The following is a 20,128-nucleotide window of genomic DNA, read 5'->3' on the forward strand; positions in this document are numbered from 1 at the left end:
AAGAGGTTACAGTGTCTGTATACTCCTCTATGTCTGTCCGGTTGTTGTAAGTGGCTGCCTGCTTAAACATTTCCCAGTCTGTTGTGTCAAAGCAGTCTTGAAGAGCATCGGAGGCTCCCTCAGGCCACACTTTTACCTGCTTACGAACCGGTTTGTTCGCTTTTACCCTTTGTCTGTATGCGGGCATTAGCATAACAGTGATATGGTCTGAAAGTCCAATGTGGGGGAGGGGGGTGGCTTTGTATGCTCCTTTGTGTGTAGTGTAGACCAGGTCCAGGATGTTATCTCCTCTTGTTGGAAAATCAACATGCTGGTGTAGCTTTGGAAGTACAGTTTTGAGATCAGCATGGTTAAAATCTCCAGTGAAGATGGTGAAACCGTCTGGGTGTGCCGTCTGTTGTTCACTGACAGCCTGGTACAGTTCACTAAGAGCCGCGTTCTTATCGCTGTTGTTGTTGGTAGGCGGGATGTATACTGCGACTAGCAGAATCGCAGTAATTTCCCTTGGCATGTAAAAAGGACGGCACTTTATGATCATAAACTCTGCCAGTGGTGAACAGTGTTTGCATACTACTACAGTGTCCCGGCACCATTCGTCACGGATGTAAACACAGATTCCTCCTCCTCGTGATTTACCTCCCTTTACAATGGCCCTGTCTGCTCGATAGCATGCTAGCTGCTCCAGTTGTACAGCAGAGTCCGGAATGTTGTCATTTAACCAAGTCTCAGTGAAGACGAGCACACAGCAGTTACTTACTGTCCGGTTCGTTGATCTCAGCAGTCGTATGTGATCCATTTTGTTGTCCAGTGATCGTACATTTGCCAGGAGAATGGATGGTATGGCTGGGCGAGATGGGCTGGCCGCTAGCCTGGCCCGGACGCCTCCGCGCTTGCCCCTCTTCTGCTTCCTCGCACACCGCTTCCGACGCTTTCTTTCCGGGGGAGGAGTAGCAGGCGAGTCCGGTGTTGTTGCAGGCCGGAGTAGTCCGAGTTCCTTTAGCGTCTCTGTTGCAAAGTCCAGAACGCTGCAAAACTTGCTTTTGCAGATGTCAATTAAAAACTGCCTGCTGTACTTGTAGTACGACGTAGTAAGACGAGACGAACACGTAAAACTTTCGGACAAACACTTTTTAAACGAACAAAACACCGTACGGTTGGGACAGAGAGAGGTCGCTGCGTGTGTACGCGCCGCCATCTTGGAAAGAAATTACGCTGCCCATGCCCACCTACCTCTTTAATGTTTGGTTTTAACCAGGCTAGAAAGAAAAGGCCAAGGCTACTCACATGAATATGCTCCAACTCCTTTTGAAATCGCCATCTCTTATAAAGTAAAGCGACACTTGTGTGATTGCTTTTTAGCCGGTGGGTGAACAAATTATTTAAAATTGGAGATGGACGAGGCAGGCAAAGGCTATATGGGCATGTACCCTCCTATCACATTTTTGACTAGTCTTATTATAAATTAATATTGACAGATGCTGCAATTAATTCCTTGATAACGTTTCTTGCATTGTAGCCTGAATGTTGTTCTTAGGATAAGTGTCTGCTAAATTAATCAATGTAAACATGCTAAATGATAGGGAAAGGAGCAGCAGCTAAAAAAAAACTCAATCCTTTTAGTTTGGAAGGACTTGCATAATTGTATATCTTTTTAATAATTCAAATAGATTGATGATTGCTCTCACTCAGTTAGCCTAGTTCATATTATTGTAACCTATACATAAAACGTAACACATTGATCTGAAAGGATGCTTTTCACAAACAGTTAGAAAGATCAGTATGCCTACTCGGGCTAATGACGTAACAGATCCGTTCTTTTAGGCTAGACCGTCCCATTTAAAAAAACGTTGGTCCAGCTAGGTCCGGTCTATGCGGTCACAGAAGACCAGTGCTAGGTAGCACGAATGCTCCGAAGCATCCGGCCCCTGAAATGAGACACGCCCTATGACTCCTACCCACTGTAGTTAGTTAGCATGGTTAGCATAGTTAGCATGTTAACATTTTTAGCAAAACTGCTAAAAATGATTAGCTAAGTAACATGGTTAGCATAGTTAACATGTTAACATTGTTAGCATGCTAGTTAGCATTTTTAGTAAAACTGCTAAAAATGATTAGCTAATTTAGCCAAGTAACATGGTTAGCATGTTAGCATGCTAGTTAGCATAACTGCTAAAAATGATTAGCTAGGTTAGCTAAGTCACATGGTTAGCATAGTTAGCATATTAACATTGTTAGCATGCTAGTTAACATAGTTAGCATAACTATTAAAAAAATATTAACTAGGTTAGCTAAGTCACATAATTAGCATAGTTAGCATATTAGTTAGCATAGTTAACTACTAAGCTAGGTTAGCTAAGTCACATGGTTAACATGCTAGCATGTTTAGCAAAACTGTTAGAAAACGTTAGTTAAGTTAGCTAAGTAGCATGGTTAGCATTGTTAGCATCGCTAACATAGTTAGCATGTTTATCAAAACTGCTAGAAAACGTTAGCTAAGTAGCATGGTTAGCATTGCTAGCACTGCTATAAAACATTAGCTAAGTAGCATGGTTAGCATAGTTAAAAATCTTAGCATAACTGCTAGCAAACATCAGAGCCATTCCAACTTTCAGTTATCGTCAAATATCTATCTATGCACAGCCATTAAACTATTTGAATATCAACATTCATTAAACTGCTAGAAAACGTTAGCTAAGTAGTATGGTTAGCATTGCTAACATAGTTAGCATGTTTATAAAAACTGCTAGAAAACGTTAGCTAAGTAGCATGGTTAGCATGTTAGCATTGCTAGCACTGCTATAAAACATTAGCTAAGTAACATGGTTAGCATAGTTAAAAATCTTTGAATATCAACATTCATTAAACTTCCAGTCTGTCAACAACTTTTAAACTATTTACCTTCAACTTTTAAACGGTCTACTTTTAAACTATCATAAAACTATCTATTAAACTACTTTTAAACTATCTACTGTCTATCAACAACTTTTAAACCATCTACATTCAGCTTTTAAACAGTCTACTTTTAAACTATCAACTTTTATTAAGCTATGCAACCACCATATCTATCCTAGCATCACCGTAGTAACCATCTCTGTATTATCGGTTTTAACTATACATGATATTTTACATCACAACTTTAGTATTTTCATGCACTGGTAATTCCTTGGAATTGCATTTCTAGTTCTTCTTATAACCTTTTCTTTTTACCTTTTCAAGAACGAATGCGACTCTAACGGCTTAACGTACAGACATGTTGAAATAACCGCTCTGAAGGTCTGGAGTGGAGCAAGAGAGTTATTATTTCAGATTTTTAAAAAAGTTTATACTTTTTGAGAAATAGGGGATTAAAAATGTTAAAAGCTAATTTTTCCCCCATAGACTTGAATGGCTGTGATGTCATAATGGCCTAAAGCCAGCTGCGCTCGTTAGGCTCCCAGAGTAGTTCCCGGGCTAATCAGAACACTGGCACAGGTGTCACCTGTGAATCCAACTGTCTCCGCTTCTAATGCATACAATCTGGCGCTCCCTAAAACTACACATTCCGTAATTAACTTGTGCACATGTGCAGTAGCGTTCTCCTTGCGTCATTGATTCCTATAGGCCACTTCACGCTTTCAACCATCCTCTTGAAGAAAGTTTAAGTTCTTGTTGTCTGGTTCGTCCAACAAACGACGACGAAACGGACGTTTTCCTACCACACCCAATGTAAGTTACAATTCATTTGTGTTTTTTATTCGAATGGAGTGTGTGAAGTCTGTTTAAAACGACTCGGCTAATCAAGTAAGCAAGCAAGCTGGCATTAGCTTCAAACTTAGCCTGGCGGGCCATCCTATATCATTTAAATGTATAGTCTGGAATCGAACCATTCACCTCGCTTAATCCAAGGGGCGGGCAGAGAATTGTCTTTCAAACTGCCTAGGCATGCCATAGGCCAGCGCTACGACCATATCCGTATCCGGTCAGCAAAACGGCAAATACATCCTTCTTCGAAAGTAATGACTTAAGTGCATTGTGTTGCTCAACTTTCAAAGAAAAGCACAAGTCCAACTCCTCTAAAGTAGGACTGTCGTTATCCTGTTAAGCCCGCCTTAAGACTCTCTAACAAAATAGAGCGCTGTGATTGGATTGGAAGTCCACGGCGTCAGCCAATAGAAATCCCTATGGTTTGATACTAGACGTACAGGCTGAGCAAATTAATTTGCCGCCGCTAGGGTGCGTCTAGATTTCTAGGCTACTTCAAACTTGTAGCTTAGCAACATACTCGTAGATGCTACGTCTAGAGAGGACGTTAAATTTAACTCTAGCTAGTTCGGTAATAATAGTTTACATACATTAAGCGATTACCGAGGATGCAGTAGTTAAGTTATATTACATTAGCTAGACCTCGGTAACGTTTCTAGGTTTGCGGTTGTGTGCAGTGCTAAGCCTTCACATTCAAATTGTCAGCCGCCTTTCCGATAGCTGGCCTGACGGAAATTACCTTCTATGGCAAACAGTCACTGGCTGAAACTTAGCCATATTGCTATACTGAATGGATGGCAGGAAAGCACAACACACGTGAATTTCTAGATGAAGAGTGAATAAATGCACTTGCTTAACTGATAACAAGTTGTCAATGGTTATTTATGCAAGCTTGTGTAGCCTAAACCAGACATACCTAGGCCTAGCCAAATTTATCCTGGCTGTAGATAAAGCAGGATATGAATTTCCCAATATTTTGCCAGATTAGGCTAATAGTGGTTTACTGAGGTTTAATATAAATTGAAATACCATTGAAATAACATTGATCTTTAGTTTGGTTGTACTTTCAACATTGTTTCAATATTCATTTTAGTGGAAATACCATTGAAATTCCGTTGATATGTAGTTCGAATTTCAACGTTGCTTCAATATTAATGAAGGGTGCAAAAGTGATGCAGTATCAATGTTGCAGTGCGGCGTTGATTCAATGATTTTAACATTGACAAAGTAGCCTAATGTTGATTTAACATACTGTAGATTCAATGACATTGTTATCTGGGTGCAGAATGAGCAGTCATCAATACCAACTGAAAGCCCCGTTTAGCAGGAAGCCAATTGCATTGCATACAATTAGGCTTTCTCTGAACTATATTTTCCAAAGGCCAGCTTTCGTGCTTGTGCCACAACTTCAGAACAGCTTGACGTAGGCTACATGCTTCAAATTTGGTGTAAACATTTGTATGGACTCAATGAGGAAGTCAAGTGTCAAGGTCAAACCCACCTTGAGTGTGATATCTCATTGCGAGACACACAAGGTTTTTTGGTAAGAGGGTTTTAGTATGAACTCAAAGATTAAGCGATTCAATGTTTTTTTTTTTCAGGAATCTCCCCACCAACATTAAACCAGCAGCTTTTCATCCACTATTGTAATTACTCTGGCATTACATTTCTAGTTTCAAGTTTGGAATGCAGAATCTGGTGTTCAACCTAGGTTTGGTAGCTACAGCCAGAAATACTTTGGAGAAAATCTATCACAACAGTTGGCAGGCATTTCGGTCGAAATTTCAGCCTCGCCTTCAGCTGCTCTAACTACTACTCCGTCGTCTTTTCACCAAGTACATATTCCTGTACAGCAGGAGCCAAAGAAAAATTGTTGGCTTTGTTATAAAAACAATAAATTACATACCGGTAATAACACTAAAGTAGCTTGTATGGCCCGGAGTGTAGCGGTAGGTTTTTTTTGGTAAACAAAATTGCTGTCAGATTTGGCATTCTGCAGAAGGGGATGCATTTCGTAATGAGTCATAGGTCTTCTGTGTTCAACCTTCAGGTTCCCCACCCTACCTTTCCCTATCCTCCTCTGTGTGTGTGGGTGTGAGTTTGTGTGTACAGTATATGTGTGTATGTGTTTATTCTCAACAGGCTTGTTCTATGTAATCCACTTTCAAGTGTTTAGAACACATTGATTTTTGAGTGATGTTGAAGTTGATTGTATTCCTAGCTTTTCATAAATAATAATACATTTTATGTATGTATATAATTTTCATATTATACTGATTTATATAAGGAAGTTGTATCTGTTAAATCAAATGTATTTTATGTCTCCGAAATGATCTTCATTAAATATACAGTATACTTACTTCCTGTATTACTGGTAAGGTACATGTTTTTTTTTATATATAATGACAAAGACTGTAGTATTTGCTTATATACAAATAAATGGTTTATTTTTATGGACCAAATAAATCTAAACCATTGTGTCTGACTTCATTATTAGTTTTTATGCATACTTTTATGTTGTTGGTGAGAAAGAGAAAGTGAATTCTGTCAACATTCTAAATCCAGTTTCCTGCATTTTTTTACACTGATCACTACATTTTTGAAAGGTTAATGATATTCCAATTCAGTCTTTTTTGTTAAATAGCCCACAACTTGCTGAACATGTCATAAATCTAGAAATATGATGTATATGATATATGAAATATGATGAAAATTAATTTTTATATGAATGAAATGAAAGTTTAATGAATTTTGGTATACATTTAGAGGATTAGAGGATTTTCAAAGACTATTCATTACTATATCAACATTACCATATGTATTTTACATCATTGAATATAACTGATCCTTCTGATTACAATGATATGTATATCCCATTGATGGTATGTATTATACTCAAGAAAGAAGGTTTTTTGTAGGTCATCCCGCACCAAAAATGGAATGTTCGGCGCGGGCACGAAAGGGTTAAACTATCTATCTGCGTCCATTTTAAGGTTTTAAACATACAATCTGGCTCTCTTAAGACTACAGATCCTGATCAACTGTTTCCTCTGCCCACAACTGTTTCAAAATAAAAGTCCTCATTACAATAATTCACTATTAAATAATGTAACTATTTAAACTATCCAACTTTTTAACTGTTCAGCCATTCCAACTGTCAGTTGTCATCACCTATGACTCCCGCCAGCTGTTTCCTCTTTCCTCAACTGTATCAAAATAAAAATCCTCACTACAATAATTCACTATTAAATAATTTTACCATGTAAACTACTCAACTATTTAACTGTTCAGCCATTCTAACTGTCAGTTATCATCAACTATGACTCCTTTGACTCCAGCCAACTGTTTCCTCTGCCCACAACTGTTTCCGAATAAAAATTAGTTTTTGCATTTTATGTTAAGATATTTTTGTTGCATTTTCATGCACTGGTAATTCATCGGAATTACAATTTCTAGTTTATTAATTTTTTGGGATGGCGGAACTGTGTACCGCCCCGTTCCGCCCCACTTTAACCCCTGGTTGCAGCCTAAGTTATAAAGTTTTGACTCATAAATGACTAGATTCACCCAGAAAGGCTACATGCCGTTTTGCGCTGTGTTGAAGAAACGCTCGCTGTGAATTGACTATGAATTGAATAAAAGTTTCTATGACTCGTCATCTCATAGTACTGTCTGCTCACTCGGTTCCTTCAGTTGACTTGTGGAGTTGTTGTTGCCTATGAACAAACTCCTTGTTGTAGCCTAAGCTATTAAGCTTTTGGCAGCTAATATCAATGTTGCAAGAGGTTTGAGTGTGACACTATTTATCATTTTAGATTTATTTGTTGTAGTTCCCGTTGACCAGTGGGGGAGGAAGTACTGAAACTCAGTACTTAAGTAAAAGTACAAATAAGCAGATAAATATTTACTTTAGTAAAAGTAAAAATACCACAATGACGACCCTACTTAAGTAAAAGTAAAAAAGTACCTGCTTTTAAATGTACTTTAAGTATTAAAAGTAAAAGTATTTGCGTAATGATTTATTCTCTTAATATCTATATTCTAATAAAAAAAATCAGTATGGGCTGTGGCATTTTAATTAAGCTAGTTTTAGGTTATACTAGACTAGATAGTTTTAAGCTAATTGTGCTTACCACCATCTGTGGCCCAGTTTACATTCTGACTTACAATTCTAGAGACTGTAATTCTGGTTATCTACTAGCGTGATCTGCTAAGTAAAATATCATTCAGCAAAACATGACACTGAACGGGGTAGACAAGGGAAACGTCCAGTGGATCTTAATGCCAATTCTGCTGGTCCAGATTGAACAGAAAAGATGTTGAGAAGGTGTCTTTATGATGAGGTTCATTTTCACTTGCGCAGATGCGCATAGACATTGAATGAGTGCTCACATTACTACCCCGTAGGCTATGCCTCTTTAATCACACACAATATAGATATAGCATTATTTCCACAATATTCATATTCTCATGTTTTAATTATCACGATTACCACCAAACTGGTATATCGCGACACCCCTAGTGTCTTCACATAACCCTGTCTCGCAGGTTTATGTACAATTCTCTCAACCTCATGGCTTGGTTTTCACTCTGATATACACCATTAACTGTGAGACCTTATATTGACAGTTGCCTCTCCTAATAATGCCCAATGAATTCATAGGCACTGGTGGATTCCAATCAAGTTCTAGAAGCATCTCATTGATATGAGCCCATTGATAAAAGTAGGCTAGGACCATTGATAAAAGTAGGATGCACCAGAGCTCAATTGCAAGCGTCATAACAAAGTGTCTGAATACTTATGTAAATGGAATATTCTTTCAGTCTTTTATGTTTTATAGATTTACAGAATACTCCACAACTGTTTTGTGGACTATTGGAGCATTGTGTGTAGATTGATGAGAAAAAATGAATTTAATCTATTTTAAGATGAGTATGAAACAATGTCAACATCAGAGAACAAGATGAAATACTGTACGTCGTCGTTCATCCATTTCATAACCCCTTTTAATGTAGAATTAAAATATGTTGTTTTTTCACACAATTTGGCAACCCCAGAAATTACTTTGCAATTCCCATGGGGGTTCTTACCACCAGGTTGAGAACCAATTTTAACATAAATGTTATAACAATAACACCATGTCTTTTTATTTCTATTTCATTCATGTGTGTGTTCACATTTATAACTTCATAGATTTAAGGGGTGAGAGGAATTAGAAATATGTAGTTTTTGCAAAACTAACCTCAGCTCCCCAGCCTCTGAAGCCCTTCTCCAGCCTGAGGGAGTTCATGGCATAGGTCCCAAAATTGTCAATGCCCTCCTCTTTGCCAGCATCCATGATAGCTTTGTAAACAGAGGCCATGTTCTGCATATCTATGTATAGCTCCCAACCAAGCTCCCCTAGAACAAAAATGTAACACACACTGTATAAATTGCAAAATACGCACCAGCATGCAACAGACGTGAGTGCACCCCTTTACAATATAATTAACATTTCAAATCATTAAAAATTTGATCAGTATCTGCATTGCTTCTTACTTGAACAAATGTCAGTACCCCGCCCCCCCCCCCCTCCCCCCATGCAATTTGCCCAACACCTTTTTGTATTCCTACACACATTCATACAAACTCACTTGTAATTTTATGTTCATGAAATTAGCTTGACTGAAAATAACGGTAAAATGGTATATATGTTTCAAACGGTGTCCTCAGTTCTCAGGGCTATCACAGGGCTATTGACCTGGGCCCCTCTAGCCTTGAGGTCAAATATTATAACTATAACTAAGACTTGTAAACTACTTCTGTTAAACTGTTAAGCTGTTTGTATCTTTCAGGGAGATACTAGTCTGGAGCACCATAATTCACTAACCTATCCATCAGACTCTAAAAAGGGCCAGCCAATCGCGACGAGAGGGGATGACGCTATAGTCTCAAAATTGAAAGTGGCTGTAGTAAATGGTAGTAGCATGTGTAAGAATGTGTACATGTTTTTACAGCAAAGGTAGACCTATATACATTGTTTCCTGACTGCTAATGCGGTTTATTGTCAGTTTGTAAAGTTTAGGCGAAGAAGGAAGTTACGTTAAATCCTTGTGATTGGTTAGGCTGTACAAAGTTAACACAAAGTCTATGCCTGTCACCATGCTAGTTTTGGAAACGTTTCCAGATTGTGTTTGCAAATAGGATACTTTGGTAATGTGTGGCAATATTTGAGGTCTCAACAAGGAATACACAATAAGATAATAAGGATAAAGCTAGGTGTGATTGCATTTTTTGGTAATTCTCATGACTAAAACGGTATGTGGGGTAGCTAGTTGGAACAGAAACATCTGGGTCTGTACTTCTGGGTGAAAGTATGTGCAAGCATTTGTAGAGCAAAATTTTTTTTAACGATTTCACATTGGGAAGCTTTTTTTTCATTAACATTATAGTCATGTATGAAAATATAATGTAGCCTGTATTAACATGGGTATAGAATGGTGTCAGATGTTGCACTAATGTTTAATTTTCGTCTATATTGTTATAAAAATGTTTACACCTTAATTTGTCTAATTCTGAGAAATCTAGCTTGCCCTGGCTTCTAAGAGTCGCCACTTGCCAGTGATGAAGGTTAGAACAAATTCTGAGATGGTGCAGAACAACTTTATCTTTGACAGGGAATAGCCCAGATTTCAGTAATACAACAAAGATGTTCACTACTTGTTCTGCTGGTTGGGGATTTCTCACGGTGGCGAATCAACAATCAAACCACTTGCAGTTAACGCAGGCCACCTTAACTGGCCTGCGTTGTATATATATATATATATATATATATATATATATACGGTATACATAGGTAGGCCTATATGAGCGAACTGGACGTTTTTACAATCTTTAAATGCCGTAAATCCTCAAATTATGGCCGGGTTCTATTATTTACTTAGGCTGCACAAAGCACAGGGCTTTATTTAGGGCATGCTTAATCGAGGAAGGCCTTTATTTCTACGTTTTATTATGAGGCATGCATTTCGTTTGGAGCGGCATACCAGCGGTAGGCTATCAAAAGCATACGATTTTCGGTTTGGTTTGAGATTTAATTACAGTGCATGAAAATGCACTGTTCTGTTATCCGAAGTAGTCGTCTTATTATTATTACAGTGCATGAAAATGCACTGTACTGTTCTTCCTAGGCAACTTCTTGTTATTACAGTGCATGAAAATGCACTGTACTGTTCTTCCAAGGCAACTTCAACAACTTCTTCTTCCGCTTACCACTTTTTCCGTACGCAATTTCTCTTGAACAGTTTAACTAGTGATGGGGACGAGACCGCCTATGCTGAGTCCGAGTCAAGACCGAGTCTTTGAAGGGTCGAGACCGAGTCGAGACCGAGTCTGTTGGTTTTCAAATACAGTCGAGTCCGAGTCAAGACCGAGTCTTTGAGGAAGCAAGTCCGAGTCGAGACCGAGTCCTTTAGGAGTCGAGACCGAGTCGAGACCAAGACCATAAAAAAATGTCAGTTTTAATATTCATAATTTAATATCACCCCAGTTAATAATCAACAGTTAGGCCTACAGACTAAGCTAGATTGGGAATTGTTTAGAGGAGCAGTCTTAACGTCTTAATATGGACTATGCTGTCCTACAGACACTCACCGGCAGCAGAGCCATAGAGATAAATAAACGGCTCTGACGGCAGTATCTTTGCATTGCATCGTCATTTTGCATTGCATTGCATTGTCATTTTCAAATAATGCCGGTCAACATTGCATTTTATTATTATTGTTGTTATGTGTTGTCTGTTTTTTTAGATGAACATAAAAAATGCGTTGGTCTCGAGGACTCGGTCTGAAATTACGAGTCCTTCTCCTCCCACTGTGGTCCGAGACCGAGTCAAGACCGAGTCTTTGAAGGAACGAGTCCGAGACGAGACCTAGAAAGCAGAAATTGGTCTCGAGACCGGACTCGAGTCCGAGACCGGACTCGAGTACTACATCACTAAGTTTAACTTAGAAACTTCGTTCAAACATTGTAACGTAGGTCTTCAAACGGACCAAGCTGCTATGTCTTTTCAACTTTTAAACTTTTATACTTTTTAAACTATTAAAGAAAAACTTTTTAAAAATCCCCATAGACTTAACATTGCTGATTGTGACATCATAATACGGCCGTTAAGCAATTAGAATCCTATGGCAGGTGTTCAGGCCACCTGGATCAACTGCCAGTCTCAGGCTTTAAGCATACAAACTGGCCTTATTAAGACTACACATCCTGTTCAACTGCTTCCTCTGCCAAAAACTGTTTCAAAATAAAAGTCCTCACTACAATATTTCACTGTTAAACAATTTAACCCTTTAAACTACTGAACTTTTCAACTGTTCAGCCATTGTAACTGTTACTTGTCATCAACTATGACTCCTACCCACTGTAGCTAGTTAGCATGGCTACCATAGTTAGCATTTTTAACAAAACTGCTAAAAATGATTAGCTAAGTTAGCTAAGTAACATGGTTAGCATGTTAGCATGCTAGTTAACATAGTTAACATAACTGCTAAAAATGATTAGCTAAGTAAGCTAAGTAACATGGTTAGCATGTTAGTTAGCATAGTTAGCATAACTGCTAAAAATGATTAGCTAGGTTAGCTAAATCACATGGTTAGCATAGTTAACATTGTTAGCATAACTGCTACAAATAATTACCTAGGTTAGCTAAGTCACATGGTTAGCATAGTTAGCATGTTAACATTGTTATCATGCTAATTAGCAAAACTGCTCAAAATGATTAGCTAGGTTAGCTAAGTCACATGGTAAGCATAGTTAGCATAACTACAAAAAACGATAAGCTAAGTTAGCTAAGTCACATGGTTAGCATAGTTAACATTATTAGCATGCTAGTTAACATTGTTAGCATAGTTATCATTACAGTTTTGACTAAACTATTAGAAAACATTAGCTAAGTAATATGGTTAGCATAGTTAGCATTGCTAATATAACTACTAAAAATGAATAGCTAAGTCATATGGTTAACATAGTTAGCATTGTTAATATAACTGCTAAAAAAAATGAGTAGCTAAGTCACATGGTTAGCATGTTAGCATTCTTAATATTTTAGCATAACTGCTATAAATTATTAGCTAAGTTAGCTAAGTTACATAGTTAGCATTGTTAACATAGTTAACAGTATTTACATTATTAACATTTTTAAAAAAACTGCTAGAAAAAATTAGCTAAATTAACTAAGTTAAGTAACTTGGTTAGCATTATTATCTTTGTTAACATAGTTAGCATAACTACTAGAAAACATTAGAGCCATTCCAACTGTCAGTTATCGTCAACTATCTAACTAAATAATTTAACCTTACACTATCTACCTATCTATTTAACTGTTCAGTCATTCCAACTATATTAAACCTTATCTACCAAGCAACCAATATAGTTTGTTTTTACTCTGTATGATATTTTACATCACAACGTTAGCATTTTCATTCACTGGTAATTCCTTGGAATTGCATTTTAGTTCATTTTAGTAATCTAGTTATTATTATTCCGCTTACCACTTTTTCCGTACGCAATTTCTCTTGAACAGTTTAACTTAGAAACTTCATTCAAACTTTGTAACGTAGGTCTTCAAACAGATCAGGTTGGTATGTCTTTTCAACTTTGAAACTTTTATACTTTTTAAACTATTAAAGAAAAACTTTTTAAAAATCCCCATAGACTTAACATTGCCGATTATGACATCATAATACGGCCGTTAAGCAATTAGAATCCTATGGCAGGTGTTCAGGCCACCTGGATCAACTGCCAGTCTCAGGCTTTAAGCATACAAACTGGCCCTATTAAGACTACACATCCTGTTCAACTGCTTCCTCTGCCAAAAACTGTTTCAAAATAAAAGTCCTCACTACAATATTTCACTGTTAAACAATTGAACCCTTTAAACTACTGAACTTTTTAACTGTTCAGCCATTGTAACTGTTACTTGTCATCAACTATGACTCCTACCCACTGTAGCTAGTTAGCTAAGTTAGCTAAGTAACATGGTTAGCATAGTTAGCATGCTAGCATGTTAGCATGCTAGTTAGCATTTTTAACAAAACTGCTAAAAACGATTAGCTAAGTTTGCTAAGTAACATGGTTAGCATAGTTAGCATGCTAGTATATTAGCATGCTAGTTAGCATTTTTAACAAAACTGCTAAAAACGATTAGCTAAGTTAGCTAAGTAACGTGGTTAGCATAGTTAGCATGCTAATTAACATTTTTAGCAAAACTGCTAAAAACGATTAGCTAAGTTAGCTAAGTAACGTGGTTAGCATAGTTAGCATGCTAGCGTGTTTACATGCTAGTTAGCATAGTAACTTGGTTAACATTATTATCTTTGTTAACATAGTTAGCATAACTGCTAGCAAACATTAGAGCCATTCCAACTGTCAGTTATCGTCAACTATCTACCTAAATAATTTAACCATTTAAACTATCCACCTATTTAACTGTTCAGTCATTCCAACTATATTAAACCTCATCTACTTAGCAACCAATATAGTTTGTTTTTATTCTGTATGATATTTTACATCATATTTTTGCATTTTCATGCACTGTATTTCCTTCAGGAAATGCTTTTCTAGTTATTATTATTCTTCCCACCAAATTTCTGCGTCTAATTCAGCTTCAACCGTTTAACGTAGAAACTTCGTTCAAACTTTGTAACGTAGGTCTGAAAAGGAGACTTGACGAATGTATTTTTCACTTTTGTAAACTTTATACTTTTTGAGATATTAATAAAAAACAAGCTTATTTTCCCCCATAGACTTTGTATGGGGACTATGACATCATAATGGGCTAATTAACTTGATTTGCACCTGTATCAACTTCCAGCTGCTCAACTAGGTCCCATCAAAAAGCTAGTTAAACTGATTGCACCTGTATCAACTGTTTTCTGCTCAATTAGGCCAACTCTCTCTGTTTATCTCCATTCTACAAGGATATAAGGCACATTCAATCCAACTTTCTATTCATTCATCCTCTTCAAACCATTCACTCATCTACACATTAAACTATCCCATCAACATCCATTAAACAATCTGCCTATCAACATCCATTCAACTTTCTGTCTATCAACATCCATTACACTATCTACATTTAACTTTTAAACTATATACTCTGTCTCAGGCTTTAAACATACAATCTGGCTCTACAGCTCCTGTTCAACTATTTCCTCTGCCCACAACTGTTTCAAAATAAATGTCCTTACTACAATAATTCACTATTAAATAATTTAACTATTTAAACTACTCAACTATTTAACTGTTCAGCCATTTCAACTGTCAGTTGTTATCAACTATGACTTCTGCCAACTGTTATCAAATAAAAGTTTGTTTTGCATTTTATGTTAATAATACAGTATGTTTATATTTTCATGCACTGGTAATTTCTTCGAAATTACATTTTCTAGTTTACTTTTGGACTGTTTGATTATATTGCTAAATGTTGGGACTGATAGGCACTGAAATCTGGGAGGTATTTGAAGGTTCACTATTACGTTTCATAGTTGAAAGAGTGTCGGGATTTCCACCCACTGTGTTTATTGCGAGAGGCAGTCGCTTATTCATTCATTGACCGTGTGCCGGAAACCTTATTGCGTATAGCCAAGTAGGCCTAGCTTTTGCCTACGGCAGCCTAAATTGAGGTATTTTTTTTAATTATGCATTATTTAGCCTACTGTTTTTTTTAATTAAATTTGTAGGCTGGAATGCCTCGCAGCAACAATTGTGTTTAAATGTAAGGCTTCAGGCTCTGGCAAGCTCAGAAGGGGACGGCAAGCTACTGGTAGCTTGAGAGCGACCTGTTGAGACCCATTAGGACAACGACTTTTCATTGGCAACAGTATTAAACCAACCAACAATATAACATATTAAGAAGAGCTCTTTAATTTAATTTAATTTTAGTGCTCGTGGACTGATAGACTGATAGGTACTGGCAGTTATAATCCCTGCCATAATTTGAGGATTTAAAGGTAGGATATGGCTCCGAATCGTGTGATGCGTCCGAACAGCAGCATCTGGTGGTTGAATGTCATCACGCTATCCATCATCGTTCGTTGTTGTTTTGCACTTTCTTTTGCACTTCAGTGTTGTATAGTTTGTATAGTGTTTGTTAAAATTGCACACATTAATTCACATTATTTGTATACTGTTGTATATTTTGCTACTGTTATTTTGATGAATAATTGTTATACATAATTTTATAAATAATTGTTAAATGTGGTACAGTAGTCTATGGCACAAACAAATCCCCCCACCCCCCCTCATCCCCTGACTAAATGGACTATATGCCACAGAAGGTTGTTTCATCCAGCACATTTAGTTCCGGTGGAGCGTCAGCAATGTCATCTTTTATATTATGCTCCTTTCGTGTTCACTCAGACACTAAACATGCCAAACAGTGCAACTCTTTATTCAGTTTTGACACACACATAAATCCTTTAGCTTTTTAACATGCTCATTCACTCAGTGTATCACCCAACTTGGTCTGTGTTAACAGATAAGCTAAAACATAACAGGTGATGGTCAATTGGAAATGTTTGTGCTGACTGAAAAGCCTTCCAGCAAGTGTGTGGCATTTTGCCAATTTCCGGCGAAGATGGATGTGGATGGCCTTGCTTTATGTGTACCGTATTTTCCTGACTATAAGTCACACTTCTTTCACGGTTTGGCTGTTCCTAATTATAATTGAACATGTTTTTAAATTTTAATTCATATTAACTGACATGAACCCTACATGAAACTTTACTGTCTACAGCCGCGAGAGTGCTGCTAGCACTCAAATGCACAAGTTCTGTGCACTTTCAGTCAGAGATTAGTCCTTGCACTATGCCTGAAACACACGTGCATACCTAAATCCTCAAATTATGGCCAGGATTCTATTTATAGCCGGGCCTCAGATTCGGACAAATAAAGGCCAGCAATAATTGCCTACATTGTTTCGATTTAACTCATAAAAGAGCTCTTCTTAATATTTTATATTGTTGGTTGGTTTAATATTGTTACCAATGAAAAGTCATTGTCCTACACCATGTTAACGTTAACGTTAAACGTGGGCTGCAAATAATACCGGGCCAAGGAAACGATATCTGGAAGAAGAAAGCATCAAATTCCTTCTAACGTCTCTCAAAACTAGTGACTCAATATAAAAGTGAGATCTTCTCAGATTACTTACCTGCTACCTGTGTTCGAGTTATCAAGGAACTGCACGATATCGCTGTTGCTAGTCAACTAGCAAACAAACGTTTAAAAAACAGTTGACACCGGCGAGCCCTCGCCGCGACACGATGCCTCCCCTCAGCTGTGCACCAGGCTGCGACTCATGCGTCCTTCTCAGCGAAAAGATAGTGGAACTCGAAGCCAGAATAGCGACCCTCCATCAGATTGAGAAGGATGAACAGTTCCTCGACACCATTCTCTCCGTAAGTAACGTTACCTCTCTTACACACACAAATGCCAGATGCCCTGATTTCACTCTGTCCTCCAATACTTTAACCATGCCATGCACTAATGCAACTTCTGTCCCTGTTGCCTCTCCCCGGCCTCTGCTGAGAACCAAGCCTGCTCTGCTGGCCAGCTCCACTCCACACCAGCCTGAGCCATGGCGTAGAAGCAAGCATCACAAGCACGGCAGACGGTCCGGACGGCACCCAGGCCCAGCCCAACCTATACGACTGGAAAATCGCTATGCCATTCTGACCGAGGATGAGGAGCCCCTCCAGCCCCGAGACAACCATCCTGGTCCCTCCTCAAAGTCGGCGCCCCCCCGACCCCCTCCTCCCCGGACCTCATCAACCTCCACCCTGGTCATCGGCAGTTCCATGGTTAGAGACCTCTGCATTCCCCCATCATGTAGCGGTCCCTCCAAGGTCTACTGCTTCCCTGGTGCCAAGGTCCTTGACATCCAGCAGAAACTCCCAAGCATCCTGGCCCGCCACACCAAGGTCAACAACATCATCGTACACGTGGGCACGAACGACATCAGAGATAAGCAGTCAGTAGCACTGCAGGAAAACTACAAAACTCTCATCACCACTCTGATGGGCACAGAAAAACGCTTTGTCATCTCTGGGCCTCTCCCTACCTACAGAAAAGGTGCTGAGAGATGGTCCAGACTGTTCGATCTCCACACCTGGCTCAAACGCTACTGCGCTTCCCTAAGCATCCCCTATGTCAACAACTGGGGCTTGTTCTGGGAGAGGCCCAGTATGCTGAAGCGTGATGGTCTCCACCCAAACCAACATGGAGCCAGGCTACTCTCCGACAACATAGCGTCCACACTGAGACATTGACATTCTGTAGAAAATATTACAGATTCACGCCCCCCAGGTATTGATTCGAATGGCATTATACATGTGGATGAGTCTGAGAATGTTTTCTGCAGGGTAACATACAATACTACTACCATAGATCAAGCTGTGTCATGCAATAGCATGACTTATGCTTATAGTTCTATTCCAACGTTGATTTCTACCCAACGTATAGTAAAAAGAAAAGACAAATTTAAAACTAGAAACCTAACAAATATTCTTTCCATACCTCAGCATATTCCTCAAAAGCCAGAGGCATTTTCAGCTAACATGGGTTTACTAAATATAGGTGCACTTACTACCAAAACCTTTGCAATCAATGATTTTATTAGTGAAAAAAAATTGGATTTTCTGTTTCTTGTTGAAACCTGGCTGACTTCAGACAGCGAAGCTGTTCTTGTTGAGACTTGTCCCCCAAATTATAATTTCTTCCACTCAATTAGACAAGGCAAACGAGGTGGTGGAATTGCCTCCATTCTCTCAAACAAATATAGTTGCACACGAGTCAACTTTGGCGAATTCGCTTCCTTTGAGTATATTGCCCTCACTCTGAAGGCTGACCCAGCTGTACTTCTATTAACCTTATACCGCCCTCCTAAACTATGGACTGGCTTTCTCGACCAGTTTTCTGAACTTATGTCGCTCATCATCACTAGCTATGATCGGATAATTGTAAATGGCGACTTCAATATTCATGTCAATAAGACAACTGATGCTAAAGCCAGTAAGTTCCTTAATGTGTTGGACAGTTTAGAGCTAAAGCAGCATGTTACAGGACCCACCCACAACCTTGGCAACACCCTCGATCTAGTCATTTCCAGAGGGATAGAAGTCACAGACTTATCAGTAAATGATATAAATATGTCTGATCATCATTGTGTATCTTTTAATATTGTACTACATACTCCAAAAATTCATCCCGAAATTGCAATCAAATCGCGACTCTTGGACATTAGAGCAGAACAGCAGTTCATAGCTCTTATAGACTCCATAAATTTAGATATTTTACATCATCCCATTGATCAAATGGTAGAGGCTCTCAATCGTGAATTAGGCGCTCTGCTTGACAGAGTGGCACCCTTAAAGACTAAAAAAAGGCCCTGTAGCAAACTGACACCTTGGATGAACGAAAATATCCATGATCTAAAAAGATCATGTAGGAAAGCTGAGAGAACATGGAGAAAAACTAAGTTACAGGTTCACCGTGCCATTCTAAAAGAAAAAATTGCAAATTATAATAGAGCTATTCGGAATGAGAGGAGGAACCACTTCTCTAAGGTAATTGCTGAAAACAGTGGAAACTCTAGGGTGTTGTTCTCTACCATTGATAGGCTATTGCATCAAACACCTTTTGATACACTCAGTCAGGCATCCTCTCTAAGATGCGAAGAATTTGCAGACTTCTTCAAAAACAAAGTCATTTCTATAAGGGAGGCTATTGGTAACACAAGTAATATGTTTGATAGTACACCCAAAAACAGCCCCCCAAAATTAAGGTCCTTTAGCACTATTACTCAATCTGAGCTTGGTAAAATTATAACTCAAACCGGCTCCTCAACATGTGTTTTAGATCCAATCCCTACTACATTCCTCAAAAAAGTATATGATGGCTTAGCTCCCTTTTTTCTCAAGGTAATAAATACCTCATTAGAAACAGGTATATTTCCAACTGCTTTTAAAACCGCTGTTGTGAAACCTTTACTTAAAAAGTCAAATCTTGACCATACCAATCTGAGCAACTACAGGCCTATATCAAATCTATCGTTTTTGAGCAAAGTACTTGAAAAAGTTGTTTGTAATCAGTTAAATACCTTCCTCAACGAAAACAGTATCCTTGAAAAATTCCAATCAGGTTTTAGATCAAATCACAGCACAGAAACGGCTCTAGTAAAAATAGTCAATGATCTCAGACTAGCTACCGACTCAAACAAAGTCTCAATCCTTATTCTTCTGGATTTGAGTGCGGCATTTGACACCATTGATCATAGCATCCTAATTCACCGCCTTGCGAAGTGGGTGGGTCTCTCTGATAATGCTCTAAACTGGTTTCAAACCTACA

The 20,128-nt window shown here is 38.3% G+C and overlaps 1 protein-coding gene across 3 annotated transcripts in view; it reads right to left on the reverse strand.

The window, feature by feature from the left end:
- Positions 1–20,128, reverse strand: part of dmgdh (dimethylglycine dehydrogenase) — a 151,661-nt gene that overhangs the window by 20,807 nt on the left and 110,726 nt on the right. For all 3 annotated transcript variants that reach the window (XM_042058544.1, XM_042058542.1, XM_042058543.1), the window contains one exon: positions 8,985–9,142. In XM_042058544.1, the coding sequence (XP_041914478.1) occupies positions 8,985–9,142 (158 nt within the window). The remainder of the gene's footprint in view (positions 1–8,984; positions 9,143–20,128) is intronic.

The sequence above is a fragment of the Alosa sapidissima genome, chromosome 13 (assembly GCF_018492685.1).
Source record: "Alosa sapidissima isolate fAloSap1 chromosome 13, fAloSap1.pri, whole genome shotgun sequence".
NCBI classification, from domain to species: Eukaryota; Metazoa; Chordata; class Actinopteri; order Clupeiformes; family Clupeidae; genus Alosa; species Alosa sapidissima.